This window comes from Emys orbicularis, chromosome 6, assembly GCF_028017835.1.
Source record: "Emys orbicularis isolate rEmyOrb1 chromosome 6, rEmyOrb1.hap1, whole genome shotgun sequence".
Lineage (NCBI taxonomy): Eukaryota > Metazoa > Chordata > Testudines > Emydidae > Emys > Emys orbicularis.
Genome location: NC_088688.1, coordinates 49223967 through 49245001, shown reverse-complemented (window position 1 = coordinate 49245001; position 21035 = coordinate 49223967). Strand labels below are relative to the sequence as shown.

At 42.0% G+C, this 21035-nt stretch overlaps 1 protein-coding gene across 1 annotated transcript in view; it reads left to right on the top strand.

Moving 5' to 3' along the window:
- The window catches only part of TNPO1 (transportin 1), a 123444-nt gene that overhangs the window by 26515 nt on the left and 75894 nt on the right, over window positions 1-21035 (top strand). Inside the window, exons 4-7 of the mRNA XM_065405982.1 lie at window positions 9064-9170; window positions 10819-10952; window positions 13961-14042; window positions 16601-16723. Of these exons, the coding sequence (XP_065262054.1) occupies window positions 9064-9170; window positions 10819-10952; window positions 13961-14042; window positions 16601-16723 (446 nt within the window). The remainder of the gene's footprint in view (window positions 1-9063; window positions 9171-10818; window positions 10953-13960; window positions 14043-16600; window positions 16724-21035) is intronic.

The following is a 21035-nucleotide window of genomic DNA, read 5'->3' as shown; positions in this document are numbered from 1 at the left end:
CAGCCCCATGTACCAGGTGACACCCTTGTCAGTTTCTCCATACGAGCACAAACCCCTGTCAAAAGCAACAGAGGGTCCTGTGGCACCTTTAAGACTAACAGAAGTATTGGGAGCATAAGCTTTCGTGGGTAAGAACCTCACTTCTTCAGATGCAAGTAATGGAAATTTCCAGAGGCAGGTATAAATCAGTATGGAGATAACGAGGTTAGTGAACACCTCAACTGCTAGCAGAGCACCTCACCCTCCCTGATTGAACTAACCTCATTATCTCCATACTGATTTATACGTGCCTCTGGAAATTTCCATTACTTGCATCTGAAGAAGTGAGGTTCTTACCCACGAAAGCTTATGCTCCCAATACTTCCGTTAGTCTTAAAGGTGCCACAGGACCCTCTGTTGCTTTTTACAGATTCAGACTAACACGGCTACCCCTCTGATACTAAACCCCTGTCAGGTAACCTTGTTGCCAAGGTCGCTTTCCCACGGCTAAACCAGTTTTTTTGAGGGGGGACCAATCCTTTGTCTGGACGGATTTCCAGCAACTGAGAAATTAAGTCAGCTATCATCTGTTGTTGTTTTTGCCACCAACCTGTGGAATTTTCAACCTAACACTGAGGCAAACCAGCCATAGAGAAGAGAAAAGATTGCACAAAATGGAATTTGCAGTCTGACACAGATGTGTAGGATGCATAATTAATAAATTGTATAAGTATTACCAATTCATCTCAAACCTGAGTTAGCCTGCCAAGTTAGTTTTGAGGCTGATAGGTCACAGGACATCCCCAACTTTTTTCTCCTCGTATAACTGCTTACCTATGAAGCCATTAGATTACAGGATGACTCAGCAGCACATCCCAAATGCAGGCAAGTTGAGCAGGCTAACTGTTCTACACCAGCTTCTGCAACTACTAGTGGGAAATCAAGAACATTTATATTAAAAGGAGTCAATTCACTTTGAGTGCCTTAAACCCCTCCTGCTCCTACAGATGCCTCCAATGTGGGCAGGGGAGGGCATTACCAAGAACTACACGTACATGGAAGTTGTGATATCAGGGAGGCAAAACTCTACATGTGCCTTCTGGAACTCAGGGCAGTTAGCTGGGACCTGAACCTTTCTATCACTAAATCAACACCAAGTGATACGGGTCCTGATGGGCATCACCATGGCCATGTAGTACATAAACAAGAAGGGATCTACTTCCTACCTATCTGTACAAAAGCAGAGAAACGCTGGTATTGGTGCACCAAACACCAGATCCGCCCTATAATTACATCTTGTTGAGACCAATGTGCAATCAGACTTCCTCAGCAGGAGAAAGCAGGATCCAAATGTGTGGTCCATGCAACCTTCAGGAGACTGGAAACCTGAAAGTGGACCTCTGCTTCCCGAGGAAACATGAAGTGCCTTTTATGCTGCAGAAGAGCAGGCAGGGACAAGAAGTCATTGGATTTTTTCTGGACTGGAGCAAAGGCTTATGTACCTTTCCTCAATCCCACTCATTCTCAGTGCTATAGGAAATCAAGAGACAGCAGTAGCTATTCTAGTGTTCCCAGTGTGGCTGGTCCCAGAGCTGGTATACTGAGCCCTTGCTGCTCTCCCTGCAACATCCTTTCCCATTTCCACAATCTCTAGACCTTTTGTTTCTGTGGAATAGCTGGGCACTTCACTGCTACCTAGAGAAACTCCCACCTGTTGGCCTGGATAATCTGAGAGAATGCAAGAAATCTTCCTCCAGTTGAGAAGTTTTCTTATCTTCAAAAATGGAAGAGATTCTCCATGTGGTCCAGCAACAAGAATCTTTTCCTGCCCATAGGGGGAATCCCTGCTATATTGGAAAACTTGTGACCAGTCCTTGAGGTATAACTAGTATCTCTGTAAAAGTACAACTCGTGGCTATCTCAGCTGATTATGAGCATGTGTAGTGCAAAATGGATTTTTTCCCCCCTCAACCTACAGTACTCAGATTCTTATAAGGACTTAGTAAATGCTTTTCCTCAGAAGGGAGCCATTTCCCTTCTGGAATTTATATTTGGAGCTTGCCACGCTAATGGGACTTCCCTTTAAACCTTTCAAGGATGCCTTCCTAAAACTCATGTCCCTTAAGACAACATTCTGGATAGCGGTTGCATCAGCAAGTGTTTTTCAATTCCAGGGTCTAATGGTGCTCCTCCCTACATTGTAGTGTAAATAGGCAAATTGATTCTTAGACCTCATCTTAGCTTGTTGCCTGAAGCGGTATAAGACTTCATTATAGCCAGTGTATTCAACCCTATTTAAGGACAGGAAGTATATCTTCACAATCTAGATCATCTCAACCTATTTACCATTTTGGGCTGCATAGCAGCTCTGTGTTATGCGGGTCATATCCACGCTGTCTGTCTACACACACTCACTCACTCCCTCTCCCTCTCTGTATGGCCCTGAAGATGTCATATGGGCCGCAGCCATGTGCTGATTGGGCTGCAAGTGACCTGCGGGTTGAGAACCACTGAGCTAGATGTTTAAAAGGAGCCTGATGCCTTTACCTGCAGAAGAACACAGCTCCTTGTAAATAACCTGTCCTTCATGGTAACAAACCCTGTGGGTGCACAGCTCAATGCAGGAGAGAGTGTGGAAGTGTAACAGAATTTTTATGCTTGCCCAAGCAGCTGGCCTACCCTGAACTACTGAAGTTTTTCTCCGGTCTTAATTGACGTGATATATGTGCACTTTTTGGGGGGTTATGGGTGGGATTGGCCTACAGAGATTTGTGTGCTGTGTGTAATACTCCAAAGGCTGTGGTGTGGTTTTTTTTTTTTTTTTTTTTTGCAACTTGCCTTACTGCCATTGGACTAGATTAGTTGCCATTTTCCAGTTTTTTGTTTCGTGCTGAAAGGTCATGTTAAATTAATTATATTTTCTTATGTTTTGTAATTTTTATATGTAAGCTTGGTGACATGTATAGTGCATATTCTGCACCAAATCAGTTTGTGTGTAACTTTGTATACCATCTTTGTTCCTTTGGGAGTTTAGAAGCCTTTGTTTACTTTGTCCCATTGTTATCGAGATAGTAAGTTGGGTTATGCTGAAAACTGACAAGAGTTGAATATCTTGAGAAAGCTTTAAAAAGCGACAGTCCTGTGGCACCTTATAGACTAACAGACGTATTGGATTATAAGCTTTCGTGGGTGAATACCCACTTTGTCAGGCGTCTGATGAAGTGGGTATTCACCCACGAAAGCTTAGTCTATAAGGTGCCACAGGACTGTCGCTTTTTACAGATCCAGACTAACACGGCTACCCCTCTGATACTTGAGAATGCTTTGTCACTGTTGTAGGCAGAAATTCTTTAATTGTAAGAGCATTACAATATTTTATTTTTTTGAGGAGAAAAGGGAGACAAGATGCTTCCTGTTTGAACTGTGGCCTGAAACTCTTACAAGATTAAAAAAAAATGCATTTAGGTGCTGAATCTGTTCGCCCCCTCCCCCCATCATTTAAAAAAAAAATTATTTATTTTTAAAATAAACTCCTCCAAAATTAACCCCTCGTACCACAGTCTTTCTTGGAGGCCATCTGCAAAGACTAACAGAATATTTGGAGGATGTCAGTGTTTCAACAGTTTACCCTTCTACCACTCACTTCCAAAATAGAGAGTGGCAGAATTTGTTTGCTTGGGGCTGCTTTAGTTTTAAATAAACTGACAAAATCAACAGACCTTCATGGATCTTTTGAATAGTTCCTTTCTAGAACTTTCAGCAAGAAAACTAGTAAGTAACACTTGAAATGTAGCTCATAGTAATATCAAAGAACTGTGTTCTCCTACTGTTTCAAATGAATGTGTGGTTTGATTTATCTTAATCAGCAGAGCAGATTGCTACAAATATTTTAAAAGTGCTAGGTTTTGAACATTTTCTCTCTTAAAGAGAAATTTGCTGCTACAGTCTAATACAATTGCTTGAAAATCTAACTCAGTCCTGGGAATTTGAAATTTTGTAAATACCTTTTTTTTTTTTTTTTTTTTTTAAATTATTTAAATTATGGGGATTCTGACAATTAATGAGCAATGTCACCAGCATGGTTTTCTAAGTGCAGACCAAACAAATTCCCTTTACTCGTACCCCTTTGAAGTAGAGCTGTTTTAAAGGAAATTGCTAGAGTTTCTATTCTATGAAAGACTTTTAAAACCTAGCTAGGTAAATGGAAATGCAATTATGGAAAGAGTAACTTAGTTTTTCCTTTCTGTATTAAGATAATTCTTCAGCATAGCTACTTCTCATACTTATGAATGGAAGTGCTTTAGAGCATTGGCCTGCTAAACCCAGGGTTGTGAGTTCAATCCTTGAGGGGGCCATTTAGGGATCTGAGGCAAAAATCTGTCTGGGGATTGGTCCTGCTTTGAGCAGGGGGTTGGACTAGATGACCTCCTGAGGTCCCTTCCAACCCTGATATTCTATGATTTCATGCATATTATAGTTGATAGAGGCAAATAAGATTTAAGAAGGCTTATATGAACTGGGCTTCCATAGAGAAGCTAGCTTCTACTACTTGATCAAGGCTCAGGTCAAAGCTCGTGTATCTGAACACTTTTTGCACCCTGCATAGTTCAGTGTCTGGGCATCTTACTTGTTCAGTACCCTACCATCCTGGATGAAAGGGCATCCACCACTTCCGTGTGCAGCTCCCGAAACTATTTAGCTGCTTAAGATCTTTCAGCAGCCAGACAGACTTGAAAGTTCCACCACGGGTAAATTGCTTGCTTTTTATTTCTTTCATCCACAGAAAACCAATAAAGTGACATCCTTTATAGGCACCTCCATGCCCTGAGAAGCTTTAAAGTGGGTGACTTTATCTATGACCAGGCTGCAGTCACTAACTGTTGTGAAATTCAGTTTTCAGCTGTTCAGGCTCAGCTTCTAATGCGGACAGTCTTGACTGTAGTAGGTTCTATGGCCAGGTTTCCTCTGCATGACATCATCTTCAGCTGTAGAGTGCAAATGGAGTTTTTCTGTAGTTATGAGTGCTCCTCTCTCAGCCTTGTTCTTTCTTGGGAAAGGCTAAAAGATACAACAGGCATGAGATTCTGGCCTAAGACACCCTTAATGATGATATGATTATCATGAGGTGAGTTTGACCTAGTTCCCTCCTCAAAGTAAAAACTTTTCTCTGTAACAGGGTACACTGGCCCTTCAAAGACAGGCCTGAGACTAGGATTCTGTTTCTGCCTCAATCCAGGACAAAAAGTATTCTGGGGGGTTGTAGTTCTCAGATTGATGGGCTCTATAGCAAAGAATGCTGGGAAGGTAATCTGGGCTATAGACAAGTTCTCTTTTCTTACGAGGGAGCAACTTGGAGGTATTAGCAGGGCAGGTTCCAGGCACCAGCAAAGGAAGCAGGTGCTTGGGGCGGCCAATGGAAAGGGGTGGCATGTCCGGGTTTTCGGCGGCGGTCCCTCACTCCCTCTCGGAGGGAATGAAGCGGCGCGGTAGAGCTGCCGCCGATCACAGCCTTGGTTTTTTTTTTCTGGCTTTGCCGCTTGGGGTGGCAAAAAAGCTGGAGCCGGCCCTGGGTATTAGCAGCCTGTTGATGGTCTGGTCAAGACCTGTAGTGCAGCTCTTAACAGAGAGGGAGTTGGTGAAAGAATTCAAGAGGGACTGGGGAGATGGTTTGGGAGAAAGAAAGGCATAAGACATGGCTCTGAGAAAAGAGTGAAGTGAGAAAATTACTTCATTGTTTAGGGTCTTGGGGGCTCCCCTATGCATCAGTAGTGCAGCTTAGAGGGGAGGGGTTTAATGCTCTTGCATCAAGAGTAAAGGATAAGTTGTTGACTTTGCAAGGGGAGAAAAAAATCTTTCCTGCACCGCTGAGGAAAAGCTGTGGCTCAAAAAGCAGAACTAGACAAAGGCTTTTTGTTGGACTCTGAACTTTTAATCTTTTGGTGGAGAGGAGTTTGTAGTTTGGCCATAAGACTACTTGCCCATGTTGAATTGTGGGAGATTGTTGATCGCTGAGATAAGTGAGGCACAGTTGCACCCCTGATGGATAGGCAACCTTCTTTTGTCTTATATTAGGTCAAAAGGATTCTAGCAGTGCTGTAACTTGAAGGAGTAGAAAAGAAACTCACCATTGCCTGCTACTGTCTATTATCCTTTTCAACTTCATAAAGAGAAATCTAGAAAGCTAAAAGATCTTTGACCATCTCAGTTTCTTCACCACTAGAATAAGTGGGATGGGAGCTATTATTTAAACCTTTAGAGAAAGTAAAATTCCATGAGAAGCTCAAATGCTTGGGATGAAAATCTATATGAAGGTGTCTAAACATTAATTTGCACGTCACTCTGTTCATTATTCTTTGAGCCTACATACTAAGGGTTTGAAACAAATTGTAGCTATTTCCCCCCACATCTGAGGCAATAAAAACTGACCAAAAGGTTGGCAAAACCACTAAATTACTTTCCTAAAGACCACTAGTGGAAGCATTGTAATCATACACAAGCGACACTGAGATTCAATCCACTGTCACTGTGAATAACCTTTGTTAGTAGGTCAGAAGCCTTGAATTAGGTGACCAGACAGCAAGTGTGAAAAATCGGGACAGGGGGTGAGGGGTAATAGGAGCCTATATAAGAAAAAGACCCAAAAATCGGGACTGTCCCTATAAAATTGGGACATCTGGTCACCCTACCTTGAATAGGCTCTTGTATGCACACCCTGCAGATACTTTAGCTAACCAGCTCATGGCTACTTTTAAGATCTCTGTGGGGGTAAACTTTTTTTTTTTTTTTTGAAAAGCACCTGCATATGACAATTGCTGAACTTGCAGAGTAAGAAGTCCCTCTCCTCTATAAAGCAACGATGAGGGAACTTTTGCTCTAGACCAGGGGTCTCAACTCAAATGACCACGAGGGCCACATGAGGACTAGTGCATTGGCCCGAGGGCTGCATCACTGACACCCACCCCTTACTGCCCCCGACCCCACTCCACCCCTTCCATGAGGCCCTGCCCCCATTCCAACCCCTTCCCCGAAGTCCTCACCCCAACTCTGCCCCCTCCCTGCCCTCAGGGGGTGCAGGAGGGGTGCGGGGTGTGATGGGGGCTCAGGGCAGGGAGTTGAGGTGCAGGGTACAGCAGGGGGCTCAGGGCAGGGAATTGGGGTGTGGGGTGCAGGAGGGGTGAGGGGTGCAGCAGGGGGTTGGGGTGCAGGGTGTGGCAGGGAGTTGGGGTGCGGAAGGGTGTGGGATGTGGCAGGGGGCCCTGGGGTGGGGTGCGGGCTCTGGCCCGGCGCCGCTTACCTAGAGCGGCTCCAGGATGGCAGCACTGTGCACCGTGGCCAGGGCAGGCTGGCTGCCTGCCCTAGCCCTGCTCTGCTCTGCTCTGCTCCAGGAAGCAGCCAGAGTCCGGGGGGGGGAAACAGCGCCATGTGCTGCTCTTGCTCCTCCAGGTACCTCCCCCAAAGCTTCTATTGGCCGTGGTTCCCCGTTCCCAGCCAATGGGAGCTGCAGGGGGGCAGTGCCTGGAAGAGAGCACGTAGCCCTCTACGCCCCGCCCGGGGCTGCAGGGACGGTAGTACTTAGAAAGGACACTAAGCCTGAGTGGCTAAAAAGCAGTAGGACAGACCTGTAAAGAAAAGGGCTTTTTTTCTTTTTAAAAGCCCCAGACAATGCCAGTATCTAGTCCAGGGTCCAGTATCTAGTCCAGCTGCTTCGGGGAGCGGTGAGGGGCTCGCGGCGCCATGGGGGTAGGCAGTGGGGTGGGGGCATGGGGAGCTTGGCGGGCCGCACGAAAGAACCCCACGGGCCGCGTGTTTGAGACCCCTGCTCTAGACAGACCTTTTAAGGATATTCATTCTTCAAGAGCCTATAGGAATTTCAGAAGGAGATGATAGGTCCACTCCATAGCCAGTTTTCTTTCCAAAACTTTCACCACCTCAGACTACTACATGGCTTCCTTCCCCAATCTGTTCAGAAAAACACAGGGAGGAGATCTCAACATTTTGTTCACCTTATGCATCCACATCACATCAGGTGGGTGAATTCTACATTCAATTTTTAGAGACCGCTCTGAAATTTAAATCCCTACTCAGGAGATGAAGGAATCTAGTGCTCTACATTAAAAACCAACTCAAAACAGTTGGTCATTCAGAAATTCATGGAATACCTTCTTCAAACTGGGACAAGAGAGCATGTCTCTTCCTATGAATACTCATTTGATCTTCTACACAGTACCAAAATTGTCAGGGGAGTGACAGAGCAGTATTTGGTCTTAAAGCTTTTGTACAATGTTTGAGGATGTTGAAATTTATATTGAAGACTCCTGGAAATTGAGAACTGATTTAAAATTGAGAACTGTTGGGGATGCTAGTTTTATGTTTGTCTCCTCACCTGTGTTCAAGAGTATATATGCTGACTGGTGATAGCAATAGTTGGAATGCTAGTTTAGAAAAGGTACTGGCAGCCATCAGTGTACTGTGTCATATAGCTCTTCTGTGAGCAGTGTTGGATTGCATGATCCATAAAATGTTGATCACCTTTTTCCCTGCTTATTCATAGTGCTTACACTATTGCTATAGTTAGTGGTGCTCAACCAGTGGTGGGAAACTTAATGGCAAGAAGCCTAGTTTTGGCACTTGTATATTTGGGTTCTACTTTCTATTGGGGTTTTGTATTTTTTTCATTTCTATGTTGGCGAACCAAATTTCTTAAACCAAGTTACAGCAGAGCACTACTCAAGCTCTTGCATTTGGTTTGAAGGAGGTTTTGTGGGCTAGCGGGGTGAGGGGGAGTGACCCAGATTTTTGTTGTTGACAGGTCTGAACTACCTCCTTGGGAACAGGCAAGAACAATCAGCTGGATTCCCAGTCACTTCTAATAGGAGAGAGGTTATCTAGTAACTTTCTTTGTAATAAAATTTCCTTCCTCCACGTTTGTCCGCTCTTAACAAAAAGCAAACTTCTTAACTAAGTAGTTATCTGGGCAGTTGTACTGGGGAGGTGGGGGTGTTTACAAAAACTGTATCCCGCTAAACCTGCATTTCTTCAGAGAATCTCACTTTTTTTTCATTCTTTTTCTTCAACACTTCCAAGGCATTCTGATTACAACCATTGCCTCTAAGGGGGAATTGCAGAATTGGCCTGAACTCTTACCAAAGCTTTGCAGCCTCTTGGATTCTGAAGACTACAATACCTGTGAGGTGAGGAGTTTTGTTTCAAATATAAATTTAGAGGAAAAATGTCATATTTCATATGCTTGTGGTCTATCTTGAGCAGTGTTTCCCAAACCATAGGTCCCCATGCACCAGTGGGTTGCAGGAAGGGTCAAGCTTGGTTGCATGTGCCCCAGAAGCACTTCCTGTGGGGAACAGAATCCAGACAGTAGTAGCACAGAGGAAGCAGCGGGGCCAGTGGCCGGCCAGCAGTCTGTCCCTTGAGTTCTCGCTTCCCCTGGGCAGCAGGCAGCCGAGTGGTGGCAGCGGTTGCAGTGCAGAGGAAGCTGACAGGGCCAGTGAGCGAGCAGTCAGGAGCCTGGTGACGATTGTGGCTGGGCTGCAGGAGGGGACAAGTTTTGGAGAGCAAGAGTAAAGGGGCAGGGCTGGGGAGAGGCATGGGGAGTGGGAGGAGCTGAGTGAGAAAGGGAAGAGATGTGGGAAATAGAGCTAGGGAGCTCAAAAAGGGAAGGTGGTGGGGGGGGGGGGGATCAGGAGTAGTGGTTGGTCCCCCCACAAAAGAGAATATACAGTTAGTGAGTCACCTTAGTAAAAAGTTTGGGAACCATTTCTCTAACACTCAGTAGTTCCAACTGATTATTCATTCTAGTTTCTTATGGCCACATACCTATTTTTTAACTGAACAGTGACTTACTCTTTTGCCTGACTGAAGTGATATGGCTTCTGTTTCTTTCCTTCTAGAATGTATCCTAAAATTTCCTTTGTTATAGATGTTACATTGGACTGGTGTGAGAATGAGATTACTTTTGAGACCTAAGGTGATCAAAAATGGGTACAGAAGAAGGAAAATGTTAAGCTTGCTAGATTAAAGTCTTAAATTATCAGAACAGTTGCTACCTCTGTTATGAAAATATAACCTACTACTGGATTCCCTTTGCTACGTGATTTTAGTTACTCTATATTGGATCTACAAAAGCTGTTTGAAATGTTGTGTAAAAAAAAGTTTCTGTAAAGATTTGAGAGCAATAAATGGTACCCAAGATCAAATCCAACAGGGATGGTCTAGGAAGGCTAACTCTCCTGGATAAACTATTTTTCTTCTTTTCTTAATACTTTGTTTTGGATGGAGTGGGAGAAACCAATTTCAAAATGTTCAAGTTGATAATTTTATGGATGGAGTTTTAGGGTTTATCGTACACATTTAAAATCAAGTACAGATAATTTAGGAAATTGTCACCTTGGATTTAAAACTTTGAAATATAGGGGAAAATGCTCTGTATTAGTATAAATGGAGGAAAGTTTTGTCCATAACTTAAGATCTTATTTGTACTCTTAGTTACATTTAGTAAATATGGCAGGGAAAACATGTAGTATGGATAGACTAGCATTGAATGACCAAACAAAATCTGTCACCTACTACTCAAGTTGGGATCTTACAGATCAGATCAAAATGTAAAATTACTTGTCTCTTTTCATCATGAAATTGAGTTGAAACTTACTAATGTGTGTTAAGTCATAACTGCATCTGTTTGCTAACTCTGTTACAAATAGCTAGCCATGCTCATTACTAAATAGATATTTAGCTACTCATTGGTTTTCTTTTTTTAGGGTGGGGGGGTCAACTTAGGAAACTAACTTTTTTTTTCTGAAGAAAGCAAACTTATGTATTTTACAGGGTGCATTTGGAGCTCTTCAGAAGATATGTGAAGATTCTGCTGAAATCTTAGATAGTGATGTATTAGACCGACCCCTCAATATCATGATCCCTAAATTTTTACAGTTCTTCAAACACAGCAGTCCAAAAATAAGGTAGGCATACATGCAGCAGTGCAGCACTGCAGTCTCAGATGAAAATTGATTTAGCTAATATATCCTGTGGTATTGTTTAAAATGTTTGAAAAGTGATCCTGCATGTGCAATGGTGCAGGGGGGAAAAAAAAGCATTGAGAGTCCATGTTAGTGTCAATGACTTGCATGTCACTTTTTGCTTAGTTTAAAAAGTAAAAAGATGGTGTCTGTCTTCAGCCTTACTACCAGCCTAGGGTCTTGAAAGTCAACTGTGTTCTCCTGGCTTCACCAGCAGTAAGATTCAGCAGCTGGAACTTAGTTAATAAATCTCTTGCTCATGAAAGCATGAGCCAGAATAGAATCTAGATCACTCTTTCATAGCTGTATTGACTGCAGTGTGAACATGAATAAAAAAGCAGTAACATACGTTTTATCAGTAAAGCAAGTGTGTGTAACATGTTCCTCATCAAATTGCTCTTCTGACTCTACCAGCGTTATAGTGTTTCTAATCTTTCATGAGATCAAATTAAAAACATATTTATTTTTTTAGATGGGGGGACTGCAATACTAATATAAAATAGAAATATCCCAGGGGCTGGAAAAAAAATCTCTGAAGTGGATAACTATAAAAGAACTGTGGGGTGGTGTTGGGCATAAAATTAAACATGATTTTACAGGGTAATACAGGGGTTCTCAAACTGGGGGTTGGGACCCTTCGGGGGGTCACGAAGTTATTCGGGGGGGGGGGGGTTCACAAGCTGTCAGCCTCCACCTGAAACCCCGCTTTGCCTCCAGCATTTATAATGGAGTTAAATATATAAAAAATGTTTTTAATTTATAAGAGGGGTCACACTCAGAGGCTTGCTATGTGGAAAGGGGTCACCACTACAAAAGTTTGAGAACCACTGGGGTAATACAGCCAAAAGTGGTTTTGAGTTGCATGTACAGAGTCATTCTAGTATGTGAGAAGAAATAACTATAGCTGTTACTGCAATATTTATGTAGTTCATTTCTGGACACCATTGAAGTTACTGCTTACATGGCAAAAATTCAGATGAACAACAAAAGATGATGTTGCTGAGGAGACATGGGTATATGATTTCATATTGTAAACCACTAGTGGGATGGGGTTGAAGAGACTATAGGGAGAGGTATCACAGTAGAAATTAAGATGGAAAAAATATATGATAGTGAAATGTTAGGCTGTGGAATAGGTTCCCAAGGATATGGGTTTTTGCCACTGAGTCTTTTAAAACTAGGCTAGACACAGTATTAGAAAAATCTAATATAAGGAACAGTCCTGAGCTTGATAATACGTGTGGGGGAAAATATTTTCCTCTGAATAAAACAAATTCTACTTACTGTGTGTCAATGCTGTTTCTCATCTTCATCTGCCTACTATTTAAACAGACAGACAGACACGTTTTGCGTTCCCTTCATGGAAGGAACCTACTGAACAACCACACCGGGTAATTCTTGTTCAGTGATGTCATCAAACATTTATTCTAAACACCTGAGGGAAATATATTTCTCTTAGAGGGGAGCTGTAAAGCTCCTACATGTCAGTCCCCCAAAATGGCCTAAACAGGATGCGAGTTTAAAATTAAAAGGGGGGGGGGAAACGTCTAAAGACCATACCTGAAAACAGTTTGAGGTTCTGGGCAAACATGGAATCCAGTTGTTTTTACACTGGGTTTTTTTGATGCAAATGGTGTCAACTGATATGTAATAGGGAAAAAAAAATACTTCCTAGTTCTATAGAAAATTATAGAAGCTAGGGATGGAAAAGATCTGTTAAATCCAGTCTTCTCCTAATATAGGATTGTGTTCTGCAAAACATCTTTTTTATTCATTTTGTCCAGTCTGTTTCTATTGATCTTCCTTTGTTTCTTTTCCCATATTTCTAATCTGTCTAGATTCATTGGTGTGATCTAGAATGTATTTTATTTAGGATCTGTGTTCGTTTTTTAAAAAAAGCACTCCATCTTGTTGTTAATTTAGTTTTTAAATTTTTAATTTAAATCCAGGTTTTTGAGTCTGAGATTTCGAGAAGTTGGGCCTGTCGTCTATATATACTAGTTCCACTGAAAATAAATAATATTGCAAAAATAATCATCTGTTTGACAATAAGGAGGCAGATACATTATAAAGATCACCACATAGATTGCATGGGAATACTAGTTTCAGATGAGAGAAAGTCAACATTCATAAGAATAAGCTCCTTTTATCAGAAATTACACAGTAGTGTTTCCAGAGCTGCCATATTCCATAATTCTAGCAAATCTCATGATCTTCCATATCTTTAATCATGCATTTTTTTTTTAGTCATCTGTCTTAAAGTCTTGATATAGTGTAAGGAACTCTACAAAATGCATCCAGTTTCTTCAAAATCTTAAGGACAAATCCAGGCACAGGTGTGTGGACTTGAAAGGGCCCAATAGTAGCAGATTGATGAGAGGATTCTGTGCTGCCTTAGAGCAGAGGAGCCAAGTTTGAAGGTGTCTTTCACTTTGCTAACTTTATGCACTAGAACAGTCTGGGAGGTTGGTCAGTGAATCTGCTCTGTACATCTGCTGGCCCCAAACCCTGTGCTGGTGAGCAGTGGGTCACATCTATTTTACCTCGTTTACCTGCCCCTTAATTTGCCTGCTGGCTCTTACAGAAGAGGATTTAATTCCTCAGCCTTCTGCTTTTTGACTGAGTGCACGTACTTTGGATTGTTTTAGATTATTTTTTTTAAAAGCAGGGTTTAGTCCATAGGTGTGTTGCATTGTATTTTGTATTCCTGAGATTTTCCTTTGGAAAAGAAAATATTTTAATATTACAGATGAATCCGTGTAGTTCGGAAATGCTCTCTTGATCTGCATATTAGGATTCCTCTTATTTGAATCTGAAAATTACCGTTAGACATTGTAGTGTATGTCTTTGCTTTGCTTTCCTCTTCCCAATTGTTTGATTGTATACAGTTTAGAAAAAGTTTCTAATGAATTTTTTCATCTGTTTTAAATAAATGCTTGTTCTACTTCCAGGTCCCATGCTGTTGCATGCGTCAATCAGTTTATCATCAGTAGAACTCAAGCTCTTATGTTACACATCGATTCTTTTATTGAGGTAGGTGGGTTTTTTTTTCTAAATTTTATATTTTTAGAATTAGCAAGCGCTTAGAATCCTGTTAAACAAAGAACCTGCTTTTTCTGTAAAAGGCATTGCATGCAGTAATGATACAGTATGTTTATAGCTCATGTATCCAGGACTTGGCCCTCGACTTAATTACATTAGTTTTAAATTTGTATTTTTCTTTGCTGGCTGAGGAGTGGTTAAAATATTAAGATCTCCCCACCCTGTTGCATATGTTTGCTTTGCTAAGTATTTAAAACAGTGGAGGAACATGCTCCACTAGAACAGCTATTTTCAACCAGTGGTTTGTGACGGGGGTGCCTATTGAGTAGTACTGGTGTCTCAAAGCTGGCAGTTGCCTAGAAACCTGCAGAGGCTGGGAAAGAGCAGACTATTCCATCCCCCTTCTGCTTCTGTGGTGGCTGCCTCTGATCCTACATCAGACTACCCAATCGTAAAGTAGCTCCTCTGCATCCTTCATCCATCCTTCAAATCTAGAGTGGGGAAGGTGGCTTTGAGAGACTGTAGAACCAGCTTTGCAGCCCTCAGCATTGCTCCCCAGCTTCCACAGCTGAGTGCTTTGTGAGTAGGTGGAAAAAGGGAGAAATTCTATCTCCCCATCCAGTAGCTCCTTCAGTCTAGGCACACCAGCCTTCATGCTTTCCACCTTCACCTCTTTAAATCCACAGTATGGTGCCAAAGTTGTCCTGTGATCCAAAATCCTTAACTATTTGTGATTTCAAAGAATTCTGGAGAATAGTGGATTGCTGAATGATTTTTTTTCAGTCATTTTATGGATCATGGACCAAGAAAACCACTAAGAACCACTGTAATAGAGACTGATGAATATTTCTGTGAGGGGAGAACAAGTACGGTCTTCTGCTTTATGTTCAAATTGATTGCATTATGGGCAAGATTTTCAAGTTGTGTGCAAAACCGGGAACAATTGTTTAATTTATAAACACAATAGATAGATTTGTAAATACATATACCATACACAATTACAGTCATTACATGGGCAAATTCATGTGATCATGTATGCCCTCCTGTTATCTCCATTTCTGCTCCACTTTGGCCTATGTATTTATACATATAGGGCAGTTGTCAGTAGGTAACTGCGGGAGGAGATTGGGGACGGGGGAACAATCCTCCAGGCAATATAACACATTACAATGAGGGTCTTGATTAATTTCTGCTGGAATAGGGTTTGCCAATTGTATCCTGTGTCTGCTAGATATGAATATTGACCAGGGTTACAGCTACCCTTAGATTTTGTATTCATGCACTGTTGTGCTGGGAGATGACAGCCTTAATTTGCATTTGAACTTCTGTGGCCTACCTAGAAGCAGGATTATATTGAGTCAGCACAGCCTTTAAGTGATCTGGCCATGTCTCCATAGGGTCAGCACTGCCTGTTTGTGGGCCAGTTCAAAATACCTTTTGCTCTAACCTCCCTTTTAAGTGAACTTAGCCTCAGAGGTCCTTGTGGCTTGGCTTACATTGGAAGGAGTTGATGTAAATCTGAGATGAGGAAAGTTCTAAATGTGAATAATTGGAATTTTGAGAATACATGCTGTAGTGTCACTTAAACAAGAAAAATACTTATCCTTTGTGAGCCACTGGATTGTTCTCTGAGAAAATGTTTGAGTATATGATGGTAGAGGGCTCTTTCATTACCAGTACTAATCCAGTTTCTTCTGTCACGTGTGCCATGGTCCTCATTGCTTAGAAGTGAGTTTATTTAACTTAGATTTATGTTGGATTTCTTAAGACTTTGGGGGCTAGATCAAGGCAATCTAGGGCCTTAGGCACATGATGATTTGGAGGGGCCCCTATGACCTCATAAGCTTCTTTTTTTGGTGTGGCCAATCCTCATGGCGTGCCCCCTCCCTCCCACCAGGAGTATGAGAGCAGGAGGACCTAGTCCCCTTCCAGAGATGGGCCTCTCTCCTCATTCCCTGGAGATACTGGGTTGGCAGCAGCAGGGTCCCCATCCCACATTTGTTACTATTATTGCTGAGGCAACTTTTTGGGTGGATCAGGCCTGGTACTGTTTTCTCTACTTGCCACAGAAGCTTCTCATCAGGGCCTGCTGGGGTACTGAGTCTTGGTGTTAACGCTACATTGACATCCAGGGATTAAATATCACCCTTTGGCGCTATTGTTTGTCTGTCTGCAGACTTTGGGAAACGTTAATGCATCCATTATATTAGGGTCATGTTTTCAAGCCTTTCTTTGTAACTGTTAGATTGAAGGCAAGTTTCTAGCCCTAAACTTTCATTTAAAGAAAAAGTATATAACTCCAGGAGGCAATAGTATATAGTGCCTATGCTTTAATCCAGCCCTGATCATATCCATATAAAGTGTTAGAGAATCTGTGCAGTATTATGTACTTTTCAGGTGACTATAAAGGAGCATTAATTCCAATCACTGAATGGTATTGAGTGTTGAACACACAGAAATGTGCACTTGCATGATCGCTTGCTTGATGATAGCAAGTACTTTTCTATATAAAATAATGGGATTAGAAGAGTCTTAATTTTCCCCCACAGAATCTCTTCGCGTTGGCTGGAGATGAGGAGCCTGAAGTACGCAAAAATGTGTGTCGGGCTTTGGTGATGCTGCTGGAAGTTCGAATGGATCGCCTGCTTCCTCATATGATTAGTATAGTTGAGGTAAATTTTGTTTGCTAAATTGCATGCACAAAAAATACTTTAAAGTAATAGTTATAACAAATAGTGTGTGGTGTGAGCTGTGTGTATTTTGCATATTTATATCTTTCATTGTTCTTGAAGGATAGGCTATTTTTGGCAACTGTGAAATTATCTTCTGGTTGACTAGCTGATTTGTATATGTGACACTTAGTCCAAATGATATACTTTACTGACCTTAACTTAACTGAGGGGAGAATTCATTCCAAACTGAATTAAATAAGCCAAGAGCGTGAGTGTTGGTGGGGGGGGGGATCCTAAATGAATAGAATGCTGGTGGAATATTTCACATAGATAATGCTGGAAAAATGGAAGTCCTCCATAGGTTAACAATATCTTAACATTTTGTAAAAAGGTCTGGGGAGGAGACTCTGGCAGAACCAGGTTCATCATTGGCATTGAGAGATTCACTGCCACCGGTGCAGCAACACTTTGTAAGAGCAACTGCTGCTTATGAACAACATTTTTCCTTGGGAACACTTTCCCTACCACGAATTCTCCACTTGCTAACAGCAACATAGCAGCTGCATAAGAGCCACTAGCCGTCACCCTCAGCCCCCAACTAAAACCTCTCCAGCACATCATCAAAGATCTAAAACCTATCCTGAAAGATGATCCCTCACTCTCACAGATCTTGGGAGACAGACTAGTCCTCACTTACAGACAGCCCCCCAACCTGAAGCAAATACTCACCAGCAACAAAAACACTAACTCAGGAACCTATCCTTGCAACAAAGCCCGATGCCAACTCTGTCCACATATTTATTCAAATGACACCATCGTAGGACCTAATCACATTAGCCATGCCATCAGGGACTCATTCACCTGCACATCTACCAATGTGATATATGCCATCATGTGCCAGCAATGCCCCTCTGCCATATACATTGGCCAAACCGGACAGTCTCTATGCAAAAGAATAAATGGCCACAAATCTGACATCAGGAATCATAACATTCAAAAACCAGTAGGAGAACAGTTCAACCTCTCTGGTCACTCAGTAACAGACTTAAAGGTGGCAATTTTGCAATAGAAAAGCTTCAAAAACAGACTCCAGCGAGAAACTGCTGAGCTTGAATTAATATGCAAACTAGATACCATTAACTTGGGTCTGAATAGAGACTGGGAGTGGCTGGGTCATTACATATATTAAATCTATTTCCCCACGTTAAGTATCCTCACACCTTCTTGTCAACTGTCTAAAATGGGCCATCTTGATTATCACTACAAGTTTTTTTTTTTTTTTTTTTTCCCCCCCTCCTGCTAATACTTCATCTTAATTAGCCTCTTACAGTTGGTATGGCTACTTCCACCTTTTCATGTTCTCTCTGTGTGTGTGTGTGTGTGTGTACACACACACACACACACACACACACACACACACACACACACACATATATATATATAAAATACACGTTCCATTCTATGCATCTGATGAAGTGGGCTGTAGCCCACGAAAGCTTATGCTCAAATAAATTTGTTAGTCTCTAAGGTGCCACAAGTACTTCTGTTTTTTGTGGATACAGACTAACACGGCTGCTACTCACATCATCCTCTCATTAGCATAATTTTGTGTGTGTGTGGCAAAAACAGACAAAATGCCAAGAAGTCTCTTGATGAAAGAAAAAGTACAGATTATCCCAGACTATCAAATTTCAGGGACTACTCAAAACCAAGTCCCAGTCAAGTGGGAGTTGCTCAAATCAGTTGTTTGCAGAATGTCGAAGCTTTTGGCTAAGTACGGAGACGGACAGTCGAATAGCTGACGTAAGCATGGGTCTGAAGGAAAAGCCCCTGATGTTGACCAGGCTCTCTTTATGTGGCTCAAGGAGAAGAGGGCACAGGGAGCACTGCTTGCTGGACCCGCAATCAAGGGAAAAAACCTTCAGCTTGCTGCTTCACTTGGATTGAATGATTTTAAGGCAAGTGACAATTGGTTTACCAGATGGAAGAAACTCTTCAATGTCTCTTACAGAAAAGAGCCTAGCGTGCGCGCAAAAAAAAAAAAAAAAAAAAAAGTCGGCAGACAAACCAGCAGCTGAGCAGTGGCAGTGCGAAAAAGTCCTCCCATTCTTGAAAAATTTTCCCTGGCTGATATCTACAATGCTGACAAAACAGGATTTTACCTGAAAAGGCTCTGTGACAGGACAAGTAGGAAAAAATTGAAGAGCTAGAAGGAGAGAGAGCTTCAAAGGACAGGATAACTGCACATCTGTGCCAACGTAGATGGTAGTGACAAATGCCTGCTGTTCATGATCAGGAAGTCAAAGCAACCCACATGCTTTCTGAAAAATTTCAGTAAACTACCCCTCAGTTATGTCAGTTCAGCAAATGCCTGGATGACAGGTTTTCATCAACTGGCTAAAAAAGGTGGGATTGTTCGCCTCACTTGCAGAGCTGTAAGATATGCCTCTTTCTGGATACTTGCTTCACAAACCCCATTGGTTCTCTCAAACATTCAGCTCAAATTCTTATCCCAACACTACATCTTTGATTAAACCTCTATAGCTCAAGTGTGATTTATTGTTGCTCTTGATGTGGACCCCAGTGCAGATATTCAGACAATCCTGAAAACTGTAAATTTACTGTTCGTGTTGCTGAGGCATGGCAAGATGTAAAGCTGACACAAATTTCCAGCTGTTTCAGGAAAGGCAAATTAGTTGTGCCAGTGGAAGGTGTGCACAATGAGGCTATTGAAGAGTTTGACGACTCCCTGAATGATGTTCCGCTTCCAGTCAACATGGAAAAAAGAGGACTTGATAGATGCTGTGGCTGTGAATGAGGATTTGCTGAATGCTGCAGCTTCTGTAAGGCCAGAGAAACGAGCTTGTGTTGTCGAAACATCGTAATCAAGAGGGTGAGGATGATTTTGATGAAGTTCCACCTCCGACAAACTCCAAGCTGTTGAAGGCTTTGAACACTTCAGCACTTTTCATAGGAAGGGTCTACAGATCTCTCTGGGATATTGAATCCCATCTTCAAAACAAAATTGTGACTGAGAAGCAGAGCAAATTAAAAGAATTCTTTCTCACACACAGTGAGTCTGTTTTATCCTTTCTTAATTTAGAAGTTGATACTCTATAAATAGAATACGCTTTTTGATGTGGAAGTATAATACTGTAATACTTTAATTTAGGTTATTTATTTGCTTAGCAGATGCCCTTATCCAGGGCGACTTACAGTGCGTACGAAGTATTAGTTAAGTCTGAGTTCAAAAAATGTTTACAAGTAAGAGCAAGAGATTGTGTTGTCATGGCTGATATTTGTTCTTAAACATAAAAATAAAACTTATTTTTATAACGTTAACTCAATACTGCTTTCTTGATACGCTATGGTAGTAGGCTACAAATGCAAAATAGAACACATGTTTAAAACGTACAGTATACTAATGTAATACTGTAGCAATTGTAAACATACATAGTTACATAAAACAGCTACAGTACATATCAGAAAAAGCAGGCTGCCTTTGGTCAGATGATACCCCCTGTGGGGTTCTCCTAGAAACTCACATCGGCCCATCAAGACTGGTATTGGTCCAGGCAACAACCTGAGTCATCTGTACTATACAGTATGCTGCCAGGGCCCTCTTAGGGATATTAGGATCTGCCTTCATAAACATCAAGAAGCAGGTGGTCCTCAAGGAAGAGAGAGGGCTTTGTCCCCAGTGGCATTCCTGGCCAGACCGGCCACACCAGACTATCAAGTAGATGATTCAGGGGCTGAGCAACATCAGCATCCTATCTTGCAGCCTAACAATCTTTCCTAGTTATTGCCGCATGAAGCTATATCCTTTGCATAGGTACTAGCAGCAGACAATGTTAAGTGTTCCAGGAGCTCCTGATGTGGATTGTTGAGACTCTGGAAATCAAGCATTGTCATCTCAGAAATCCCATAAACTGTTCAACGTCCTGTCAGCTTCTAGTCTAGCCAGGATCGTCCTCCCCATTAACCCAGCTAAAGCCCTGTAGCAGATGCCAGTCTCTATTAACACCAATTGTGAAATGAGTCATAAATAGTTGCGAGTTACCTCCTTTTGGGGTTTGAGTACTTCTGCACTTACTCCAACCCAGGCTCCTTCTTCATATTGGCCATTGAAGAAAAATTTAGATGGAACAGAAGTGTCCCAAAAGACAACAGACCCCAGATGCCTCTATTTAGAAGGAAGTTGTACTTCTCAGTTTCTGTACAGCTGTGCGTGGCTTATTGCCAGGCCATGTTGGCTGAGTTTGCCTTTCTAACATGGGTCAGGGTGATTACCTTCCTCATGAAAGCAGAG